Here is a 20,251-nt window from a genome sequence, read left to right on the forward strand (position 1 = left end):
CTGATGTCAGCTCCTCCCTGGCTCCACCCAGCCTCGCTCCATAACCTGGAAATAAAGCGACACCTAAATAAATAAATAAGTAACGCTGCTGCAGCTGTTATTGTGCTCCCTTGTTACAGAGCTGAGTGTTTCCACAGGAACATTTTGTCAGATTCTGGTTTCATGATCGTCAGCTGGGCAGGAGTGAGTTGCTGTCGGCTGCAGCTGTTTTCAACATCGTATCGGGTCCTACCCAACTCGACTGACCTGGATGTGAAACCGGAATAAAGGCCAATTCTTCTTGCTTTATTTCTGACGGACCGGAGCATCCCTGCGATATAAACAGGGGACGCTTGCAGTAGCAGCGGGGTAGCTCGGGCGCTAGCTAACTCCTGCCGGCGATTTCACCCCTAATTTGTATTTCTCCAGAACACACCCATGATGACAAAAATGAACTGACTTGGACGAGACATCCTCGCCCTGCTGAATTAGCTTCCTCGCATTGTGACTGATGGAAAACAGGAGCAGGAAACTATGTTGTTATTAGCCAGTTAGCTAACGTTAGCTCGGCTAGCCGTTAGTTAACGTTAACTAGCTACATCAAATTAGTGGGCTGAGTTAGCCGGGCTAACTCAGCCCACTAATTTAAATAGGTACGCACGATATTCTGGTTTGTCTCCTGCCTAACGTTAACCACCTGGAGATATTTATTTATTTCCCAGCGAAACATTTCTGTCTTTCTTGCTTGCCTGCTTTAAGCGTTTACCAATTTTTTGCTAGCTAGCTAACCAGCTGTGCCGATCACCGCTGAAGTAACCGCCGTGGTGTCACCGCAATCTGTTGGCTGCAGAAGTCTTTTTTTTTTTTTTTTTTTTACAAACATAGCTTTACTCCTGTGTAACTGTCAAGCGGACGACAACCATGGCTGAGGAAGCGTTTCCTCTGCATCTTCTGGTGTGGAACAATCAGTATCTGGAGCTGGATCGAGAGCTGCAGAAGAACGAGGTGAGCGAGGGGGTTTATGCTGCAGCTGGATGGAGGATGAGGGGTGTCTCTTTGTGTGTTTTTCTTTTTCTTTTTTGTCTTTTACAGATGCGTTTGTCAGGTCGCACTGCATTGCGCTGATTGCTGCTCTTGTGTTTGCTTCTGCAGCAGGATGTGGAGCGCCTGGATCCGAGGGGGCGCACCCCGCTGGAGCTGGCCGTGTGTCTGGGCCACCTGGAGTCCACCCGGGTGCTGCTCAGGCACTCCTCGGACCCCACACACTGCACCACACAGGGCTGGACCAGTGAGTTGCTCTGCTGAGGTGGCTCACAGCTTCGCACGGGGAACGAGAAGCAGCCGCTGTCATTAACTGTGGATGTGTGTTTCAGTCTTGCAGGAGGCGGTGAGCACCGGGGATCCCGAGCTGGTTCAGCTGGTGCTCCAGTACAGAGACTTCAAACGTGCCACAGAGAGACTGGCAGGCATCCCAGAGCTGCTCAGCAAACTAAGACAGGTAAAACTGCCACTCTGCCAGCCAGCTGACTGGGAAACTTTAAGCCTCCAGGTCTTAAATTTCATCTGTCAGCCAGAGCAACACGCCCCATACCTCAGCCACGCCTCAAAGCGTTGGCAAACATTTCTTGCAAGATTATCTGAGCTGGGGGTAAAGATTAAGGCTGCTATGTCAACGCGCCTTGTTTGTTATGGTCAACTGTGTGTTCCCAACATGTTCACGGAAACGCACAAACATAAAGCATGGTGCATTCTCACTGGAAGACTTACTGCTTTTGTTTGAGTAATCAAAGTTTCCCTGGTTCCCTTCCAGGCGCGGGACTTCTACGTGGAGATGAAGTGGGAGTTCACCAGTTGGGGTGAGTGTGTTACCTTGAGTGTGTTGTCACAGAGGTCAGTTTCAGCACCTCGCTGGTTGGACAGCTCCCCCGGGAGCAGCTGTCGCTCAGCAGATGCTGACAGATATGAATGTTTACGCCTGTTAGATTGAATAGGTGGCCTAAACACAAGACCGGGTTCATTTAAAAATATATTACCTGCCACCAACTACTAATAAAGTGTTATCTGTGGTGTATTTCACATAGATACTCAGTCACTTAGTGTGATTTCCTGTGTTTGGATTAATTTGACCCGCTCACGAAAAAAACAGTTGATTATGTTTTATAGCTTAAAATGTTTGTATAATCACCAACCAATCTTTTAAGTATGTTATACATCCTAACATATGTAATCCAAAACCACAATGCTTCTTAATGTTTCCTCTTTACATGAACTAAAGTATTAGTGCAAGAAATTTGCGATAGTAAGTCACTGTTACAAGACTCTAATGTGAGGCTGAAACTAGGACTGGGCGACAAAGTCACAATATATCAAACACTACTGCAGGTCTGACTTTTGGTACTTTGACAGAACATCAACACAATGATATTTCTGATCAATGATCATCAGCAATGTGGATATAATGACTAAGTGGGTAAAGACAAGTATTAGAACAAGTAGAACCGTCTTGTAAGTTCAGACAATGACATCACTTGCAGCCTTTAAAACCAGGAAGAGACAACACTTGTTTCAAATCAAGCTATAACACCATCCACGATCTAAAACGATAAAGAGTAGCACATCACTATTATGACGCGATATCGTATATGTTGCCCAGAACCAGCTGAAACTAACAGCTGATTATTTCCTCCATATATTAGTTGGTTGTCTGCAAACTGTCAGAAAATGCTTCTCCCCCAGTTTCATGTCATTCTTTGTCTGTCCTATCAAAATAAAGCCAAGAAAATAGCATTTATTTGCAGTACTATGTAACAAGATATGATCCGAAAGTTTACAGAAAAACATTTAATCTCCACTGCCATTCGGCCTCTCTCTCTTTGCTTCTTTGTTTCCTGCTTCTTAAACTCTTCTTCACTCTTCCTCTCAGTGCCCTTGGTGTCGAAGGTGTGTCCCAGCGATGTTTACCGGGTGTGGAAGAGCGGCTCGTGCCTCCGCGTGGACACCACCCTCCTTGGCTTCGAACACATGACCTGGCTGAAAGGACGACGCAGCTACATCTTCAAGGGCGGAGGTGTGTGTGTGTGTGCGCTCTCAGAACTGCATCATTTACGTACGACTTGGACCCGACTGGAAAGACTGAATAAACATCAGACTTTCTCTAATATCAACAGCGTCTTTGCTTCCTCCGGCTCAACCTATGTCTGGCTTTCTTTCTCGCCTGTGTGCTCCTCCTCTTAGACGACGGGGCCGTAGTGATGGAGGTGGACCACGAGAAGCAGGTGGTGTACACAGAGCCGCTCGTGTTGTCCCCCCGTGACGCGCCTTCCCTCCTGGCGGCCATGCAGCCGTCGCAGGAGAACACAGCCCAGAGACTCACGTCGCCCATCGTCTCAACACACCTCAACACACGTAACATTGCCTTCGAACGGTAACGAGCAAAATCATCACGATCTTTGAGTGGATTGGTTTTGTTTGTGCCTGCTAGCCATGCGCAGATATCTGCCTCTTCATCCTTCATGCAGCTGTCTTACTTATTTCTCTTTGCTCGTTCAGAAACAAGTCGGGAATCTGGGGCTGGCGTTCCGAGAAGAGTGAAGTAGTCAGCGGGTATGAAGCAAAGGTGAGTGACCCGCTGAGCCAGCCTAGTTCGGGTGGTTTTAGATCAGAAGTTTTAAATACATTTATAGTAAAATTGTTTGATTTGCTCAAAGAGAACATGTCTGGTTGCAAAGAACATGCATGATTTTTAATATTTTTGTACACAAACGTTCAGCATTTTTAGGGTTGTCCTTTTGAGATTGAAGAATTTATGTTTTTCCTTTGTGCGCCATCGGGTTCAGGTTTACAGTGCCACCAATGTGGAGCTGGTGACTCGGTCAAGGACAGAGCATCTATCAGACCAGGACAAGTCGAGGAGCAAAGGTGAACACACACACACACACACACACACACACACACACACACACACACACACACACACACACAAACATACAAACATTACGGCATTTCCGTGCACTTCAATCTAAAGAGGTGGGGAGGAAATGTAATTTGTCCACAAAATCAGACTGAGCCTCCTTAAATTTAAGATTATGTTGTGAGATATAAAGTTATACAGATATACAGTTATCTCCTCCTCGGTGTATTATCATATTACTGATGCTCCAGATGTATGCCCTGCCCTCCTAATAGGGCAGAAAATAGACGTTGATGATGATGATGATGTCCCATCATTATTCCTACACAGGCTCAAAGACTCCTCTGCAGTCCTTCCTGGGAATTGCTGAACAACACACAGCTCACAATGGGGTAAGAGTCTCCACAGAATCACATCCACCCACACCACCTGCAGCTTTCTTTGATGAACACCGGCACTTATAGCTCCCGCTGTATTTCCCGACAGAGTAACGTGTCCCAGTGTGCCAGTCCTCACAACCCCACGGCCATCACAGCTGACGAGTACTTCAACCCGGAGTTCAACCTGAACGGCCGAGACATCGGACGTCCTGTCGAGCTGACGAGCAAAGTCCAGAAGTACGATGCAGATGCGGAAACAAACGGCGTTAATGTTCATCACTTAATGGAGCAGTTTCCTCGGAACGCCAGTTTATACATCCTGTCTCCATGTCTCTGTCTGTCTCTTTAAGGTTTAAAGCAACTCTGTGGCTGAGCGAGAGTCATCCTCTGTCTCTGGCCGAGCAGGTGACGCCCATCATCGACCTCATGGCCATCTCTAACGCCCACTTTGCCAAGCTGCGTGACTTCATCACCCTTCGCCTGCCGCCAGGCTTCCCTGTCAAGATAGGTGGGTATGAGAGGTGGCAGAGTGTGCGCCATTTCCTGTAGCTAGATGGACGTCTTGAGTTTATTACACCAAGGTTCGAGCCCACACGTCGACTCTTTACCAGCTCCAGGCCTTTTATACGTGCCTCATGCTTTTTGTGTGTGCAGCCACACTTCTCTGTATTCATGATTCTTACACAGTGGATTTCAATTCTAAATCAAAATTCGATGAAACTGATTACTCCAGTCCACACACACACACACACACACACACACACACACACACACACACACACACACACAAACACTGATGCACTGGTGACACACGTGAAGAAACTCAAGCTGTTGTTCCCTCTGCCATATAGTGACAACTGACTTGTTAAATATGATGGGTTATTGAGATTTATTAATTAAAAGCAGACAGTGTACAGCTCACTTTGATAGACTTTACCAGATTGTAGCTTCAAGCAAATTCACATCTGTAGTACCTTGGCAGGTCGAAGCAGAGAATCAGCACAATAACAATAACAGTACAAACGATCAAACACAACTTACAGAGTTCGACTGAAAGAAACATAAGACATCCAGTACAAATAACCTAATAAAAGAATGTTAGAGGGAATATCAATATCAATGAGTTTAAAGCTAAGCAGATTTAAGCTGACTGTGTAGTCTAACAATGACTGAAATGTTCAATTGAATTGAATCGTAGGTTTTTGAGAATCCTGACATTTCTCTTCTTACAGTACATTTTAATTTTCACTGCCCACTCGTGTTACAGAAATAATCCGCCATTTAAATCTTTTTCTAATAAGACACTCTTTCTGTCTTCCAGAGATTCCCCTGTTTCACGTGTTGAACGCCAGAGTGACGTTCAGTAACCTGTGTGGCTGCGACGAGCCGGTCAGCTCTGTGACGGTTACCAAACCAGAGAGCTCCGAGGAAGCTGGTGACTACTGCACACAGACACACACTTTTAATATTTGTGATGTTTTTTTATGTTTAGTTTTTTGGTTTAACAATAAAGGGCGTGGAGGCAGGTGAAGTTGTTCCCAAAACAGGACACAGTAATGTTGTAACTCGTCTTCTCCCAGGTCAGTCTGCCCATCCCTTCCACTGTGAGGTGGACCCTTCGGTGTTCGAGCCGCCGGCAGACTACACCACCCTCGGTCCAGGCCGCAGCGAGCCGATGAGGGATGAGGACGACAACCTGCTGCAGTTTGCTATCCAGCAGAGCCTGCTGGACGCCGGCACAGAGAGCGACCAGGTCAGAGTTAAGCTGATTCTTCCCTTTTTTTTTTTTATCTTTCTTGTCATCTTTTACAGTTTCACACCTCTTTCATTTATTGGCAGCTTCATTACATATTTTACCAAGCTTGGTCTGTTTGTCCCTGATGTTAAAGCTAATTTTTGGTTGTTCCTTTTTTCTCTTTTTATCCCTAAACCTTTAAACATTTTCACAGCTAATGTGAATTCTTTCTTCTTGTAGTGTCCCCATTCTCCTCCATCTAAAACAAGCTTCAACACTCCATGTGTGGTTTTTAGGTGACCATCTGGGAGGCCTTGACCAACAGCCGCCCGGTGCCCCAGAGTCCGCTGTACGAGGAAGACTCTCAGCTGGAGAGGTGAGCTGACCTTTAGGCTTTAATCTCTCTCGTCTCTGATTCTTTTCTATGTCTTGTCTCTCAAGTTTCTACATTTTTGACGAACAAAAGAATGAACAATCAAATCCTAGAATTAATAGAGTTTGAGTCTGTCACCGAGGGTCTTAGAGTTTAGTATTTGCAGCTGTGACTGTAAAACCCTCTGGAATCTTAACTCGTGCTTATTCCTAATTCTTCGTAATTCAGGCAAACCTGTGGCTCGTGAAGTGATTTAATTAAACATCTCTAAATAGAGTTCAGTGATTAGCTTTTTCGCTCCGCCTTCTCATGGGACAAGCAGCTCCCAGTCATCCTGTAATGAAGCGGTTTAAGTCTTAATATTCTTATTTCTTTCTTTTTTTCAGGGCGATCCAGGAGTCCCTGTCCATCTCGCTGGCCACCAGAGAGGGAGAGGACACGGCCGACCCCAGCCAGCCCTCCTCCGTCTCTCCGATGGACCCCTCCGCCAACTCCCCGCTCTCCTACAGCGTGGTGACCGACCCGAGGTTGTCGGGACACTTTGGTGTGGCCTCCAGTTTTGACGAGCAGCTGCGTATCGCCATGGAGCTGTCCTGCCGGGAGCAGGAGGAGATAGACAGGTGAGGCGTCAGAGATACAAAGAGGAGGCTATCTGACATTTTTTGAACCAACGTGAGTTTGCCGTTGCTGCGCATCAAGTAAAGCTTCTTTGAGTGACCCAGAGATGTTTTTAACACGATATAAATAAAACAAATCATATAAAAATGATGTCAATATTATTGTGAACAGTTTGAAATGCCAGATTTCTGTTTGCCGTTTCAACTGACCTGCATGTCTTTGTGCTGTGGGAGGAAACTCACACTCCCGCACTACCGTGCTTCCTTGGCGTGAGAGATGGAAAATTAGAGTAAACCTTTTTTTCGTGGAATGTATTCAGAAGCAGTTTTGAGTGGATCGCATTGTGTAGGCTTTAGAAAACGTAGGATGCCTGCTCATTCCCAGCTGTCCTCTACATTCTCCCTCTATTCCTCTTCTTTAAAGAGAGATTTTATTTTATATCTCAAACTAAGTGTGAACACACAGGGGAGTGCTGCAGTCTGCTCTTCCATTTCAAACTCTGTTTCTGCGCAGCGGGTTGACGGATGACGTCTGCCGCACAGTTGGTGTCAAAATATCCAAACACCAAACTCTAAGAAGGGAACCTCTTAGTCGTCATCTGTCCCATCTTGTTAGTTAGATTTATTTTTGAAGTTTTTGAAACTTGTGGGAATGTCTAGTAAATTCACTCAGCACGTCCTGCTACCACTTTCTGCTGCTTGATACAAAAGGAAAACTTGCACAGTTTTCATTTTACATGACTAATCTACAAGATCCATCTGAACTGCCTTAGTTTTGAGGGTTCTTGGTTACGTGGAGATTTTTAGTTTTTTGTAGGTGACATGTAGACTCTGCATGTGCAGCGAGCCACCAATCACAATCATTCTTGATCAATTTATCCAAAAAAGCAGGGCCTGCTACTGGTTGTTTGATAAAATGCTAACAAAAAATCTTTCTTCATTTGAATCATTTTTTCATATCGCAGAAAATCTAAATATTGCATGTCACTATTTTACGAAGTCGTGCTACTGCTACTACTGCTGACTTTTGTTGACTACTGTGATATTGAGATATTTAGTATTTAGAGGGAATTCTGCCCCAAATCTACTACCTTTTTTTTTTTTTTTTTTTTTTTTAAAGTTTTAAATACCTTCAGGAACCAAGGATTCTTTTTAAACAAAACTGTTCTTGTGTGTCTGTTTATATTATTTACTAAAACAAAGATTTTTTTTATCCAAAGCACATTGATGCTGCCATATAACCTTACTTAATACTACTATTAACATTAAAAGAGAGACATTAAAATGCTTCGGCTAGGTAGAGATGCTTATCCCCCCCGATACCTGGATGCTTTTTTGTTTTCCTTTTTAACACTAGACGATTCAAGGGAAAACTTGAATCCTACATTTCTAGAGACAATGTTTATTTCAGTGGCATTATCAGTATAGTGCATTTAAAAGTGGTGAATAGAATACTTTGAAGTAGTAAAAGAGGCTATAATCAAACTAGAACCATAGGAAAATGATAAATATAAGAGTAAGGAAACAGATTTAGTCACATCCGTTTCTGCATTTCATCTTAACCCTATGAAACGCAAAGTGTTTCCAGACTTTGGATTTAAAGCGACAGGGCGCAGGTCGCATCCCTGCAGATCTCAGACCATTCACCATTTTTTGCCTACTCAAATCCGCTTTGTTTTTCTTGAAACTGATATGAAGGCTAGTAACACTCACAGATTAGAACAAATAAATTTTGCCATCTGCTGGATAAAAGCGGAGACTTCAGGAATAAAAAAAAAAAAGAGAATCACAACACTTGTGTGAATTGATTTTCTGTCCCAACACTCATTTACAATAATATAAACCTTTCTGTATAGTCTGCATTGTGTTATTCCACTTCCCCAAATATATATCTTTTGGGGAAGTGGAAGTGATCTCATAGATTTGAAAGAATAACACCAGAAATTTTGAATCAACATGATTTGCAGTTCTTTGTCTGAAATTTAACTTTACTTATGGTGAAAAAAAGTGTCATATTTTCCTGGAAGTCATCATTTTAATTGGAACTATCATTGTTTGTGTTGCAGGCAGCAGAAGGAGGAAGAGGAGGAGCTGGAGAGGATCCTGCAGCTGTCACTCACCGAGAAGTAATGTCACAACAGCAATGGAGCTGCGGTCTTCATTGGAGGAAAACAATCCTCTTAATTTATTCTGTTTTATTTTTGAAATCCTGAGATGTTAAGTTATTACAGATATTTTATTTGTCTTTCTCACACGAAGGCTGCTACAACAGAGTGATACGGACCAGAATATATAAGAAGTGCGAGTGAAGCAGGTGGGAGGAGGGAGAACAAGGTACTCTGAGACACACTACGGTGAAGGAGGAGACAAAAGGGAGAGAGTCTTTGTTTTTTCTTTTTTATTGAATATTTTTCACAGTCTTGCTGTCTTTTATCGAGTGATGAATGATCCTTAAACTTTAAACCTATAACATGATCCATGATAATGGTGAAAACTATGAAAATACAATCTTAATGGAATAACTTATAAAGACATGATTATAACATTTGAAACATTTATGTTGACTTACTCCTACGTGTGAAGAATAAAGAATAATGATCATCCTTGGTTGTGTTTTTTATTGAAGGCTTTTAAACAGGATTTTTGTATTTTACAGTTCGATCTTTCCTTCTTACCAAAAATAGACAATGATTCTGCTCTGTACAAAGATTGGCTCATGCGATTTTGATGTAATGTTCAGTTTTTACACTTTCAGATACTGAGCACAAACAGAAAGCCTCTGGTTTTACAGAAAGCGGGAACCTCTTTAATTTTAATTTAACCAGCGCACATATTTTCACAGCACTCAAGCTGGCACAATGTTTGTCCACAGGCGAGCTGGTAATCCATCCGCCCAGGTTAAATCTACATAAAGAACAAATAATGAGAGTACCACACTGTGTGACCCTACAGACTCTTAAACAGAGGTTTGTATCCATTAGCAAGGCAGCACTCCCCTCTGGTGGAGATAGCCTGTTCAGTCAAAAGTGAAGGCCGTCAAGCTGTTTTTTGGTCATTTGGCAATAAAAGCGCCACCTATTGGCGGATTAGCATCACATTTTGCACAAACACTCATCGGGCCATGGAAAACAATTAGCAAAAGTGATGTGTTAATGGGATGATATTGACGACAGTAGTGGCGGTGTTGTAGAATATGCCTAGTGTGAACTGTGCCCAGAGCAGGAGTTGGAGCTTTTAGAGTGTATAGAGGAACGTAGAGAGACAGAGCAGATAGTGGACGAACCTGTAGATAGTATTCTAGATTTAGCGGTAAACGGTAAAGATGTTGCACATTTAGAAAAGAGGAACAATGTCCTCTGCAGACGTGACAGTTTGGCTTTAGTTAGGTCTCTGAATGAGACACAGATGTGTATTTTTTATCAGATTAGGCAGTGGTGCTTCGATTGGGTAAATGGTGCAAAGTCAGATCCGATACATGTATTTATTACAGGCGGTGCAGGTACAGGTAAGAGCCATTTGATCAAGACTATACAGTACAAGGCAATGAGGTTGTTGGCGAGAGTGTGTCGTGTTCCGGACAACGTTTGCGTTCCACTAACAGGTCCTACGGGGATAGCTGCACACAGTTTAAATGCAGCTACTATCCAAAATGCTTTTAGCATTGGTAAAGATGTACGCTTACCTTACACTCCATTGGGGGAGGAGAAGCTGAATTCTTAACCAGCTTGCAGCTTTTGATAATAGATGAAATCTCCATGGTTGATCACAAACTATTGGTTTATATCCATGGAAAAATTCAGCAATCTGGTGACTATTCCCCGTTTGGAATTGTTAGTGTGATTGCAGTTGGAGATTTTTATCAGTTGCCTCCAGTGAAACGGAAAGCTCTGCATTTAGATGATGTAGGTGTTGATTTGTGGTCTCGGTTGTTTAAGGTTGCGGAATTGAAAAGAATCTCCGACAAATCGACAAGTAAATGAGCATAATGTACAGCAGGTGTTTAAGAGTTTTCCGGATTATGTCGCGATAGAGGCTCAGGATTATGTGAATAGTTAGAAAACAGGCAAGCTCGAGTTGATAAGCGGACATCACTCCAGAGCATACGACACATGTCTGGATGAGACACTGCTTTTAGTTTAAGATGCCCGTGTAATGCTGTTCAAGAACTTAGATGTAGCGGATGGTCTAGTTAATGGGGTGTGTTTCCCTGTGACACACATATCTCGAGGATGAAGGGAAGCGGTTTCCTCAGATGGTGTATGTTAAATTTGATGATAGGGTAGGCGTACAGAAGAGGAAACGCTGTGCATTTGCCTCTGCAGTAGAAATGGGTTCCAGGGGCATTCAACACGAAGAGGATAGGGTAACTAAAAAGGGTGGAATGTGTAGCCAATTTCCACTGAAGCCTGCCTGGGCTTGTACAGTACATAAAGTACAAGCCGTTACAGTAGATAAAGCGCTAGTGCTGCTTGAAAAGATTTTTGCAGCTGAACAGACATATGTAACTTTGACTCGGGTTATAAGTTTGTCAGGGTGGGTGATTAGGGATTTTACGAAGCCATCTATTGTAAGGATACAATTAAAGATGCAATTGAAGACATGCCTCCCGTCATAGTCGACAATATTACAAGGCACAAATTCAATACACAGACCAAGGAATTTATCCTGCAGTAGCAAAAACCTCAGTATTGACAGAAATTCAAGGCCAACAACATGGTGGAGTTGGCCTATATAGTGCAGACGATTTGGCATGTAATGTTCTCCAGGTACCAAATGTAAAAGTAGAATGTTCGGTTTACCACTGCACTACATACAGCAAATTGATAGTAGTAATTTATAGACTTATCCCATGACTTTGTTTAAACAAAATTTAGGCAAATTACTTGATTGGCTGAATCCAAAAAGTAACACAATTGCTGTCATGGGAGATTTCAATGATGACATTTTGAAATCATCGCCAGTCACCAAATTTATGACAAACAAAGGGTTTGTTTATTAGTCATACAACCAACATCAGACAATGGCACACTAATTGATGATGTGTGTGTGAAAACAACACATTATATTGTTGAATCATTAGTGTTGCTGACTTATTTCAGTGACCACGAGGGGATCATGTGTTCTTTTACATCTAGGACATAGTTAGGGACAAGAGCAGTAATGGTAGTTGTAATTTTAGTAGCAGTTTTGTAATTAACCTTTTTTTATAGTGTAGTTCTTTATATATGTGTTAAAAAAAAGACCAAAAAAAAGTTGTCAACATTTATATTTTGTGGTTGTGTGCTGCTGGTTTTTTTTGCATTTACATGAAAGCCGACATTTCACACAATTACATGTATAACAAGCATGGGCGTAACCACGCATTCTTGGGGGGGGGTCGTGCATTAATGCCATGTAGGTGTTAATTTACGTAATTTAAAGCTGTTTGTTGAAGCTTAAAACCTTCTTTTCAATGAAGAAAATCTCCTACATAAACTCATCCCTGTTACTGCTCTCATTTGTTACACATACAGCTCCTCCAGGTAATGTCCAGATAAGTTCAGAATAGCAGTGCATGTGTGAAAGGGGCTACACTACTGTACATTGTAGACTGTTATTTATGCACTTACTATTTAGCTAAAGCAAATAAACTAGTAACACAAGCAGAAAAATCAATGTATTAAATCAAAATGATCATCAAGGTCAGCCATTGTTCTTCTGGTAAAATGGTCACAATGTAGGCGGCACAGAGACACAGGGAGAGGCAGGTGAAAGCAGTGGCCAGGCAGGGACATGCTCTGGAGATACAGATGATCAGGTGAGAAATCTGAATGAGAACTTAAACAGCATGATAACATTAGTTTTGACCTAGGCCTACATGTCAGCAGTAAATAAAACTAGTAACATTGGGCCTGATACCTTTGAGATAAAAACATTGATTTTCACTTAATGGGAATTTAAAGAGAAGCTTTATATTGATTCTGTAGGAATCCATGCAATTTCACAGAATATTCCTTTACATGTGAATTCAAATGGTCAATGGTGTCCTCAAAACTTCTAAATGTGCGAATTTTCATATATAAAATATCATAGAATTGTGGGAAATGTACTTTAAAAAACAACAATTCGGGGGAAGGGCTCTCATTTGGACCCCCCCAATATCTATACCATGGTTACGCTCAAGTGTCACTAAACTCCATAACACAAAATCAACATCAAAGTCAATACATAAGAACATACACCTAACAGTGAGTAACAGTGGTTTATTTTCCTGCAGCATTTTAACTAAAACATTTGTCGTACAAAGCACTTATTGAAAACTGCAGTAATTACTTAGTTATCCACATGTGTTCTGGCTTGTTCATGCAACACCTTCCGTTGAGGATGTTCTTCCTTTATAATTTGGTGGGCTTCTCCTGCTGGTATTAAATAATGTACGCTGAAGTCAGAAGAACTCTTTGCAATCTACATAACAAACAAATAATGAGAGGAGTACACTGTGTGACCCTACAGACACTTAAACAGAGGTTTTGTTTCCATTAGAAATTTTGCACAAACCGATGCTACATGCAAAGTTTGGTGCAAATCGGTCAAACTGCCTGGGAGGAGTTTGAAAAAGTAAGTAAAAAAAAACGGAGGCAGAAATGGGCGTGGCCTATATCACAAGATTCAACACAATTCAGGGAACATGTGGATATAAGGTTTTTGAATGTGCTTTAAGGGAGTTATAAGCCAAAACGCACTTTCCTTGATTATAGCGCCACCTAGTGTTGAAAATTCACGACAACAATAGATCATTTTTTTTGGCAGGTGTGAGGTATATTCCAAGTTTGGTGAGTTTCGGGGTGTGTTCAGGCAGTAAAAATTAAAAAAAATATTTGAGACAAAAAAGTTGTCATTCAAAAAACAAACCTTGCAGGTTTTCCTGCTCGGGCCCTAATAATCATCTGTGTCTGTGACCTGCTCAGGCCCTGATTACAAGACAGCAGAGTAGATGCCTCCTATAGTACCTTCTTGTTCATCCACTGAACTGTGTGGGGTTTGTCACCAGTCTGATTCTGATAGACTTCCTCCTTGTCAGCTGCAGAGTCTATGGTATCTCTCCTTAATTTCAAAGCATCTCGAAGCTCTCCATCGAAGTGAACTGATTTAGATAAAAACATACAGAGGTCACTCGTTTAGACCGTACTCTCCTTTAGGCACCAGTTGATATACAAATCTAAAGCAGCTCTGGTATCTTCACACTCGTCCTCACCCTGCTTCTTTTTGTGACGGTCAGGAATATGATCATCAGGATTGATGTATTCACCGTCCACTGGCTCGTCAGGAAGAGGACGCTCTTCTTTGGTGTTTGACCGCAGCATCGGTGCCACTTGAGCCTTAGGTACTGTCTTAGCTATAGGTGTGTTGAGGCTGATGTTCACTGGAGCAGGTGACACATCTGTTGAAAACACACACACATAAACACTGTTAGACGTTGTGTATTTCACACTGAGCAGAGACAATTTTCTGACAGCGGTGTTGCTCTCACCGATGCAAGTGTCATAGGGCTGAGACGACATGAAGGGGTGAAGACGGTACTCTGTCTTCTCTAGGAAGTATTTGAGCACATCGTTCAAAGAGGAGGCCTTCACCTACAGAGGAGAGGACACACGAAGACGAGCAGAGATTTAATGATCATTCAGATGATTTCTACCTTTAGATTTTGTACGTGGCTACAGAGCACTTCACTCCCCACTACATACAGCATGCTGGTGATTAAAGTATCCAACCTTGATAAATATAACAGAGATGTGTACAATTATATAGTAAACTGATGTAAGGAAGAATTTCAGGCACGATAACTTTTCATTGATAAAAAAAGAAGACCCTGATTGATGCTCTGATATACAGGACCTAAATATATGTATTTTGGAAATTTCAGTCTTGATCTATTCAACCCGATGTGAAATTTCCACAAAACTTATCTGGACATTGTTGCAGCATTTTTCTAAACAACTGAAGTAGATGGGGACTTGTTTTTAAAATGAATACAAACTTAAAATGTCTCCACAGACATTATTCACACCCTCGATGCTCTGATGAACTCATGAACCCATTTCAAACAGGCGACTTTTAGCTCAGCAGTCAAGATTTAAGTTAAAAAATGGTCAAAATAACATCTCCTCAAATTAATTTTGGGCTTCTAGAGACTTGGATGACACCCATTTAGCTTTCATTTTTACTTTTAAAAACAAGTCCCCATCTACTTCAGTTGTTCAGGATGTGCTGCAACAGTTTTTCTGTGAAGCTCCAGAAGTGTTTTGTGTAAATTTCACAGGACCTTCCACCGACATTGTGTTGAGCAGATGATGACTGAATCTCTATTTTTGGGTGAACTTATCCTTTAATTTCCTACAAGCACGTGTTTACACACAACATTCTTTCAATGGGACTTACCGGTGTGTCCAGCTCAATGATAAATCCTGAGTCTGTGGCAGTCAATCTGTAGTTCTTCTTGACAGGCCCGCTGAAACACAAGCAGGTAAGTGAAAACTTTAATGATATAGCACTTTTTAAAACACACACAGTATCACAGAACTTCACACATACAAATAAAAAATAATGACTGTATAAAAAGGTAAGTTATCATTTTTACATTATAATAAAAAACACAGCAACGAGAGACCGACAGACCAAACTAGAATGAAACTAAAACAAAGACAGGGATGAGATCTATGAAAAAAACGTTCCTCTAAAGCTGCTTAAAACAAACAAACCAAAGCACATTCAGATCTGACTGACTGGTGAGGATGAATCTGGAGGGTTACGGGGCTAAAACAGCAGATGCGCAACCGCCTTCTGTTTTGCACTTGGAGCCGGGGACGGATAAAAGGCTGAGATTTCTGAGAAGTGGAATGAATAATGAGTAATAATAATGTAACTGGGGTCGAGAGCCTTACTGTACATGTGTGACAGGATCATATAACTTCTGAATTTTGCAGGAAGCCATTGAGGACACGCAAAAACAGAAGTAATGTTGGACTGACGGCTGGATGTGTTACCTATATAATATATGTAACGCAGCACGTATGTGGCGGAAAAACAACTTTGACATGAGAAAGACAAGTATCTGGCATTATTCTGTAGTCTGTGAGTCTGGATCGTCAGACCTGGCTGTCAGCTGTCTGAGGGTCAGGGCGTAGTTCTTGGCATGGGTGGACGGGCGGAGGATTATGCTTCCACACTCAGGGTTGGCCTCCAACATCCTCTCGGCCTCTGCCCGGCTCACGTTGAAGAAACACCTGCAGGAACCAAAGAGGAGAAATCAAAACTTCCTCACTGCCTGTGGAGGTAATAAAGGTGGAGGTTTATTGTTTCAGAGGGCAAGACACACACACACACACAGACACACACACACACACACACACACACACACGGTTTTAGATAACAAGACTGTCAGTGACGCCAAAACAGAAAATGTCTGGAGAACCTACTCAGGAACACCAGGGGCTCCGTCGGGCACGTCTTTGATCGGTGGAGTTGAGGAGTAGGTGGAGGCCGAAGATAGGAAGGGAGGTCGAGGTGGGAGAGGAGGACGAGGCATGGGCATGTTTCTTCTCTTCTCCTGAGCCAGAACATCCTCCAGCTGCAACATCTGGCCAGGCAGCAGCTGCAGCTTACTGGGAAGCTGTTTCTACAGGGACACACGGTTCAGTGTCAACACTCAGTAATCACTGTCATCATCACAGATTCGTGCTGGTAATTGTCTGGATTAATTGATTAATCATTAAGTCTATGCCAAATCATTGTGACAGAGAACAGCAGGAGATCTTCACATTAAAGAAGCTGGAACCAGCAAATGTTTGACAGTTTAGCCTGAAGAAAGACAGAAGCAATTAACTTCTAATCAAAATAGTTGGTATCTAGTTTTCTCTCAATCAGCAGACTGATTAATCGACTATATGTTGCAGTTCTAAACTCTCTGTGACCAACATTAAGTTTGCACTGAAAATAAACATATATATATATATATATATATATATGTAAATAATATTTACTGATACAGTTTTTCTGTCACACACGTGGCAAACTATCTGGATCTTAATCTTCAGTTTGCAGATATCCCTACTTCCTTGTTTGGCACAACCCTTTTTATTGTGGGTCTTAAAGGGAATTTGGCTCCATCGAAGCATCATGAGCCAAAGTTTTCAACAAATTATTAACCAGGAAATACTTGGTACCTGTTGTTTGCTGTGCTTGGCGCACACAGCACACAGCACACAGCAAAGACTCGTTTTCAAAAGAGTACAAAGCGCACACAATGATGTGTTGCAAGAACCTTCAAGTGTTATTAGTTAAAGCAGGTTTGACATTAAGGGTTTGTTATTGCCTTTTTTTTTACGATCACTCAGCAATGTGCTGAACCATTAGCAACTATTTTACTGAGAGTCTTTGAGACAGAATCACATATCAAACCATCTGAGTGTCTTTAAAGCAGAAATATGTAACTTCCTGGAGACAGATCGTTGGTTGTTAAGTCTCACAAGTTAAGTCTCCACAGGTAGTCAAAAAACAGACTCTTTGTGTTGGCAGCTCGGGTCGGACAACGGCTCAAAGCATCAGTGTTTCATGACCTGGGGATGAAACTCAACAATCAGCTATCTCCAGGAAGTCAAGTCACGTTTCCTCATCAACTTCAAACAGGTTGGTACAGCAGGATATTACTGTGTAGCCCATGTGGTAATAAAATAAATCAGTACATTGGCTCAGGAACAATTTGTAAAACTGTTGTTGTATCAGAAAAGCTCATTTGTAAATGAATGCGTTCTGTTTTTATTCTCATTTAACACAGCGTCCCAACTCTCTGGATTTGGGATCGTATAAGTGCACACATAGACTTTACTTGGGGGGGGCTGTCCAGGTATATAAAGGGCCTACATATATTATAGCATATAATATACCACCCATTTTAGCATTATTTTAACTTAGCAGGATAACACAAAAACTACTGAAAGGATTTCCATGAAACTTGGATGGAGGATTTGTCTCAGCCCAGAACTGACCCTGCCAACTTTTGGCACTGAGCTCGATAATGGGACGGAACTTTCTTCATCATTGCGCAATAAGGCGTTTTTGTTGACATTTGACAAAAAAATCTGACACATTAAGTTCCTGGTATGAGTGAGTACAAATAAGACACATGCTTACACTCCCATTAAACTGTTTATTCTGTTATTCTTGCCACACAACCATCAGTCATTAATCTATGAGTGAGTACAATTTAACGCAGACCCTCTGGTGGGATTAATTTATGGTTAAGCAGTTATAGGTAGTTTAAAATTTAGAGTGATGCAGTTCTATTGAGTTTAAGGCTGATTTAGGCTTGAGTACTAGAGGGGATTACTGGGCTTTGGCGGAGGTTTGTGCTCTACTGAGTGCCATTCTAGTTTCTATCTGTTCGAGAGGATGACGGCATCTGCAATCTATTAAATACTGTCGAAACACCGGTGTGTTTGTGTGTGTGTGTGTGTGTGTGTGTGTGTTTGCTTACTTTGATCACAGTCAGGATGTAACCCCTCCACTCCTCTCCTTTGTCAGGATTGTCCATCTGTTCAGTCACACAAACAAGACATATTTAATGTTAAAGTTTTCACTGCATGCAGACAAATAATGAATGCACGCACGCACACTTGCACGTACATAGACACACACACACACCTTTAGCTGCACCTCCCCTGTTTTTAGCGTGAGAGTGAAGATAGTTGGCGCCTTCTTCTCATAAGGAGAATCTAACTCCATGGTCTTCAGCTCCTCCAGGTCCAGCTTCTCTGTGTACTGACCAAGTAAAGAAACTACCATCACTTGTAACTTACAATACGTTTCAGCAGTGTTGCCTTCATTTATAAGGCTTAACAATGTACATCTATTCTTGGGTAAACACATGTTAAACACTCTGTTGAATTAATAAAGTATAAATGTTATTAGTTACTGGTAAAACTTGAAATGGAAGAGACATTGAAGATATATGCTTACCGTGTCCAGTGTGTCATCCTTGTACAGAAAGAGAGTGGCTCCCCGGAGCTCCCCGTGGAACCTCTTAAAAATCTGAAAACAACAAGTGTCATTTCTCTTGACACAGCTTTCACAATCACAATAACAACAGGATTTTATCCGCTCATAAAATGTCATATCAAAGTGTAAATCGTCACCCTTTCAGTCCTGTGTTTTCATCTTACACACACATTCACAGTCTGTATCTTTTAATTTTGTCCTCACCTTCTCCTTTCTGTGTTTCATCAGCAGGTGTCCGGAGTAGTAGAGAGGCAGAGCTGTGATGGTTGACCTCCTCTTGTGAACTTCTCTTAGGGGCACAGCCATCGTCCAGCGCTCTGTTAAAATCTGTGCGATTCTTCTGACCTCGTTCTGTCAAGCTTTGGCTCAAGCTCACTTCTGTTTGTCCAGCGGTGAAGTCCTCAATACTGAATAAACAGTCCTGAGAAAGTTACTTGCCGCTTCCTCGTGCAGCTCTCACAGCAGTGATAACTTCTCATCAGATGTAGTTTATCTGATATGAATATTGCTCCATAAATCTGCACTGTTAGGCTGCCCTCCTCCTTTTCCCTTTAGTCTTACTGCTGACTAGACTCTGAGAATGAGGAAACACTGCAGTGATTTACAAAGAAGGAAGTTGATAATATGAAATATCCCAAATAAAAACATAGACTTTTGTACCTTGAACCCCAGTGTAAAGACACTCTTCAAAACACTCTGAAGTGGTGACGCATACAACCTAACACACACACACACACACACACACACACACACACACACACACACACACACACGTGCACACTCCTCAAGTGCAAGCCAGATTAATAATTTCCTGTCAACTCGCAGTGAGTAGATAAGGACCGCGGTATCAGAGTCATTGAAAAACATTCAGGGGGCTTTTCCATGTCAGAGCTTATTTTTAAGTGAACATTCAGTCAGAGTTTTTGACTTTTTGATGCTTTATTCATGTCGTCATAAACTCATCATCACATTAAATTACATCCTCAAACAAAACCCAAAACTTTATGATAGTTGAGCTGTAAAAGAAACAACTTTGATTTCTATTTTGGATGTGAGCGTGGAGAGAATGTTTAATTTGAAGAAAATAAATAAATAAATAATTTACACTTTTAATACAGTTTATAAAGTATTTTAATATGAAGCACTGATGAATAATTTACGAGGATATTATTGTGCTTTTTAAAAGTTTTATTCCTTTCCTTCAATGTTTCTTGTGCATGAAAA

General features: G+C 41.8%; 2 protein-coding genes across 4 annotated transcripts; one reads left to right on the forward strand and one right to left on the reverse strand.

Moving 5' to 3' along the window:
• The first annotated feature begins 92 nt into the window (after nucleotides 1-92).
• ankrd13d (ankyrin repeat domain 13 family, member D) lies at nucleotides 93-9,599 on the forward strand. Of its 2 annotated transcripts, XM_030395954.1 has the most exons (17): nucleotides 93-984; nucleotides 1,132-1,267; nucleotides 1,353-1,477; nucleotides 1,790-1,835; nucleotides 2,903-3,046; nucleotides 3,214-3,403; nucleotides 3,529-3,595; nucleotides 3,816-3,897; nucleotides 4,220-4,281; nucleotides 4,376-4,506; nucleotides 4,620-4,777; nucleotides 5,591-5,704; nucleotides 5,850-6,022; nucleotides 6,301-6,380; nucleotides 6,764-6,997; nucleotides 9,061-9,120; nucleotides 9,254-9,599. In XM_030395954.1, the coding sequence occupies exons 1-17, from the start codon at nucleotides 901-903 to the stop codon at nucleotides 9,288-9,290; spliced, it is 1,923 nt and encodes a 640-aa protein (XP_030251814.1). In that variant the 5' UTR covers nucleotides 93-900; the 3' UTR covers nucleotides 9,291-9,599. The 2 variants fall into 2 exon arrangements, with proteins under 2 accessions (XP_030251814.1, XP_030251815.1); XM_030395955.1 differs by having other exon boundaries at nucleotides 94-984; nucleotides 9,061-9,599.
• Nucleotides 9,600-12,136: 2,537 nt separating this feature from the next.
• Nucleotides 12,137-19,772, reverse strand: LOC115568507 (signal-transducing adaptor protein 1-like). Of its 2 annotated transcripts, none has more exons than XM_030395831.1 (11): nucleotides 19,232-19,772; nucleotides 18,989-19,060; nucleotides 18,674-18,790; nucleotides 18,507-18,563; nucleotides 16,450-16,649; nucleotides 16,126-16,257; nucleotides 15,413-15,482; nucleotides 14,505-14,607; nucleotides 14,229-14,414; nucleotides 13,984-14,117; nucleotides 12,137-12,771 (listed from the first exon to the last, which is right to left on the reverse strand). In XM_030395831.1, exons 1-11 carry the CDS (start codon nucleotides 19,331-19,333, stop codon nucleotides 12,646-12,648), a joined length of 1,299 nt encoding a protein of 432 aa, XP_030251691.1. In that variant the 5' UTR covers nucleotides 19,334-19,772; the 3' UTR covers nucleotides 12,137-12,645. The 2 variants fall into 2 exon arrangements, with proteins under 2 accessions (XP_030251691.1, XP_030251692.1); XM_030395832.1 differs by lacking the exon at nucleotides 12,137-12,771 and adding an exon at nucleotides 13,222-13,392.
• Nucleotides 19,773-20,251: the final 479 nt, after the last annotated feature.

This window comes from Sparus aurata, chromosome 18 (genome assembly GCF_900880675.1).
Source record: "Sparus aurata chromosome 18, fSpaAur1.1, whole genome shotgun sequence".
Classification (NCBI taxonomy): Eukaryota; Metazoa; Chordata; class Actinopteri; order Spariformes; family Sparidae; genus Sparus; species Sparus aurata.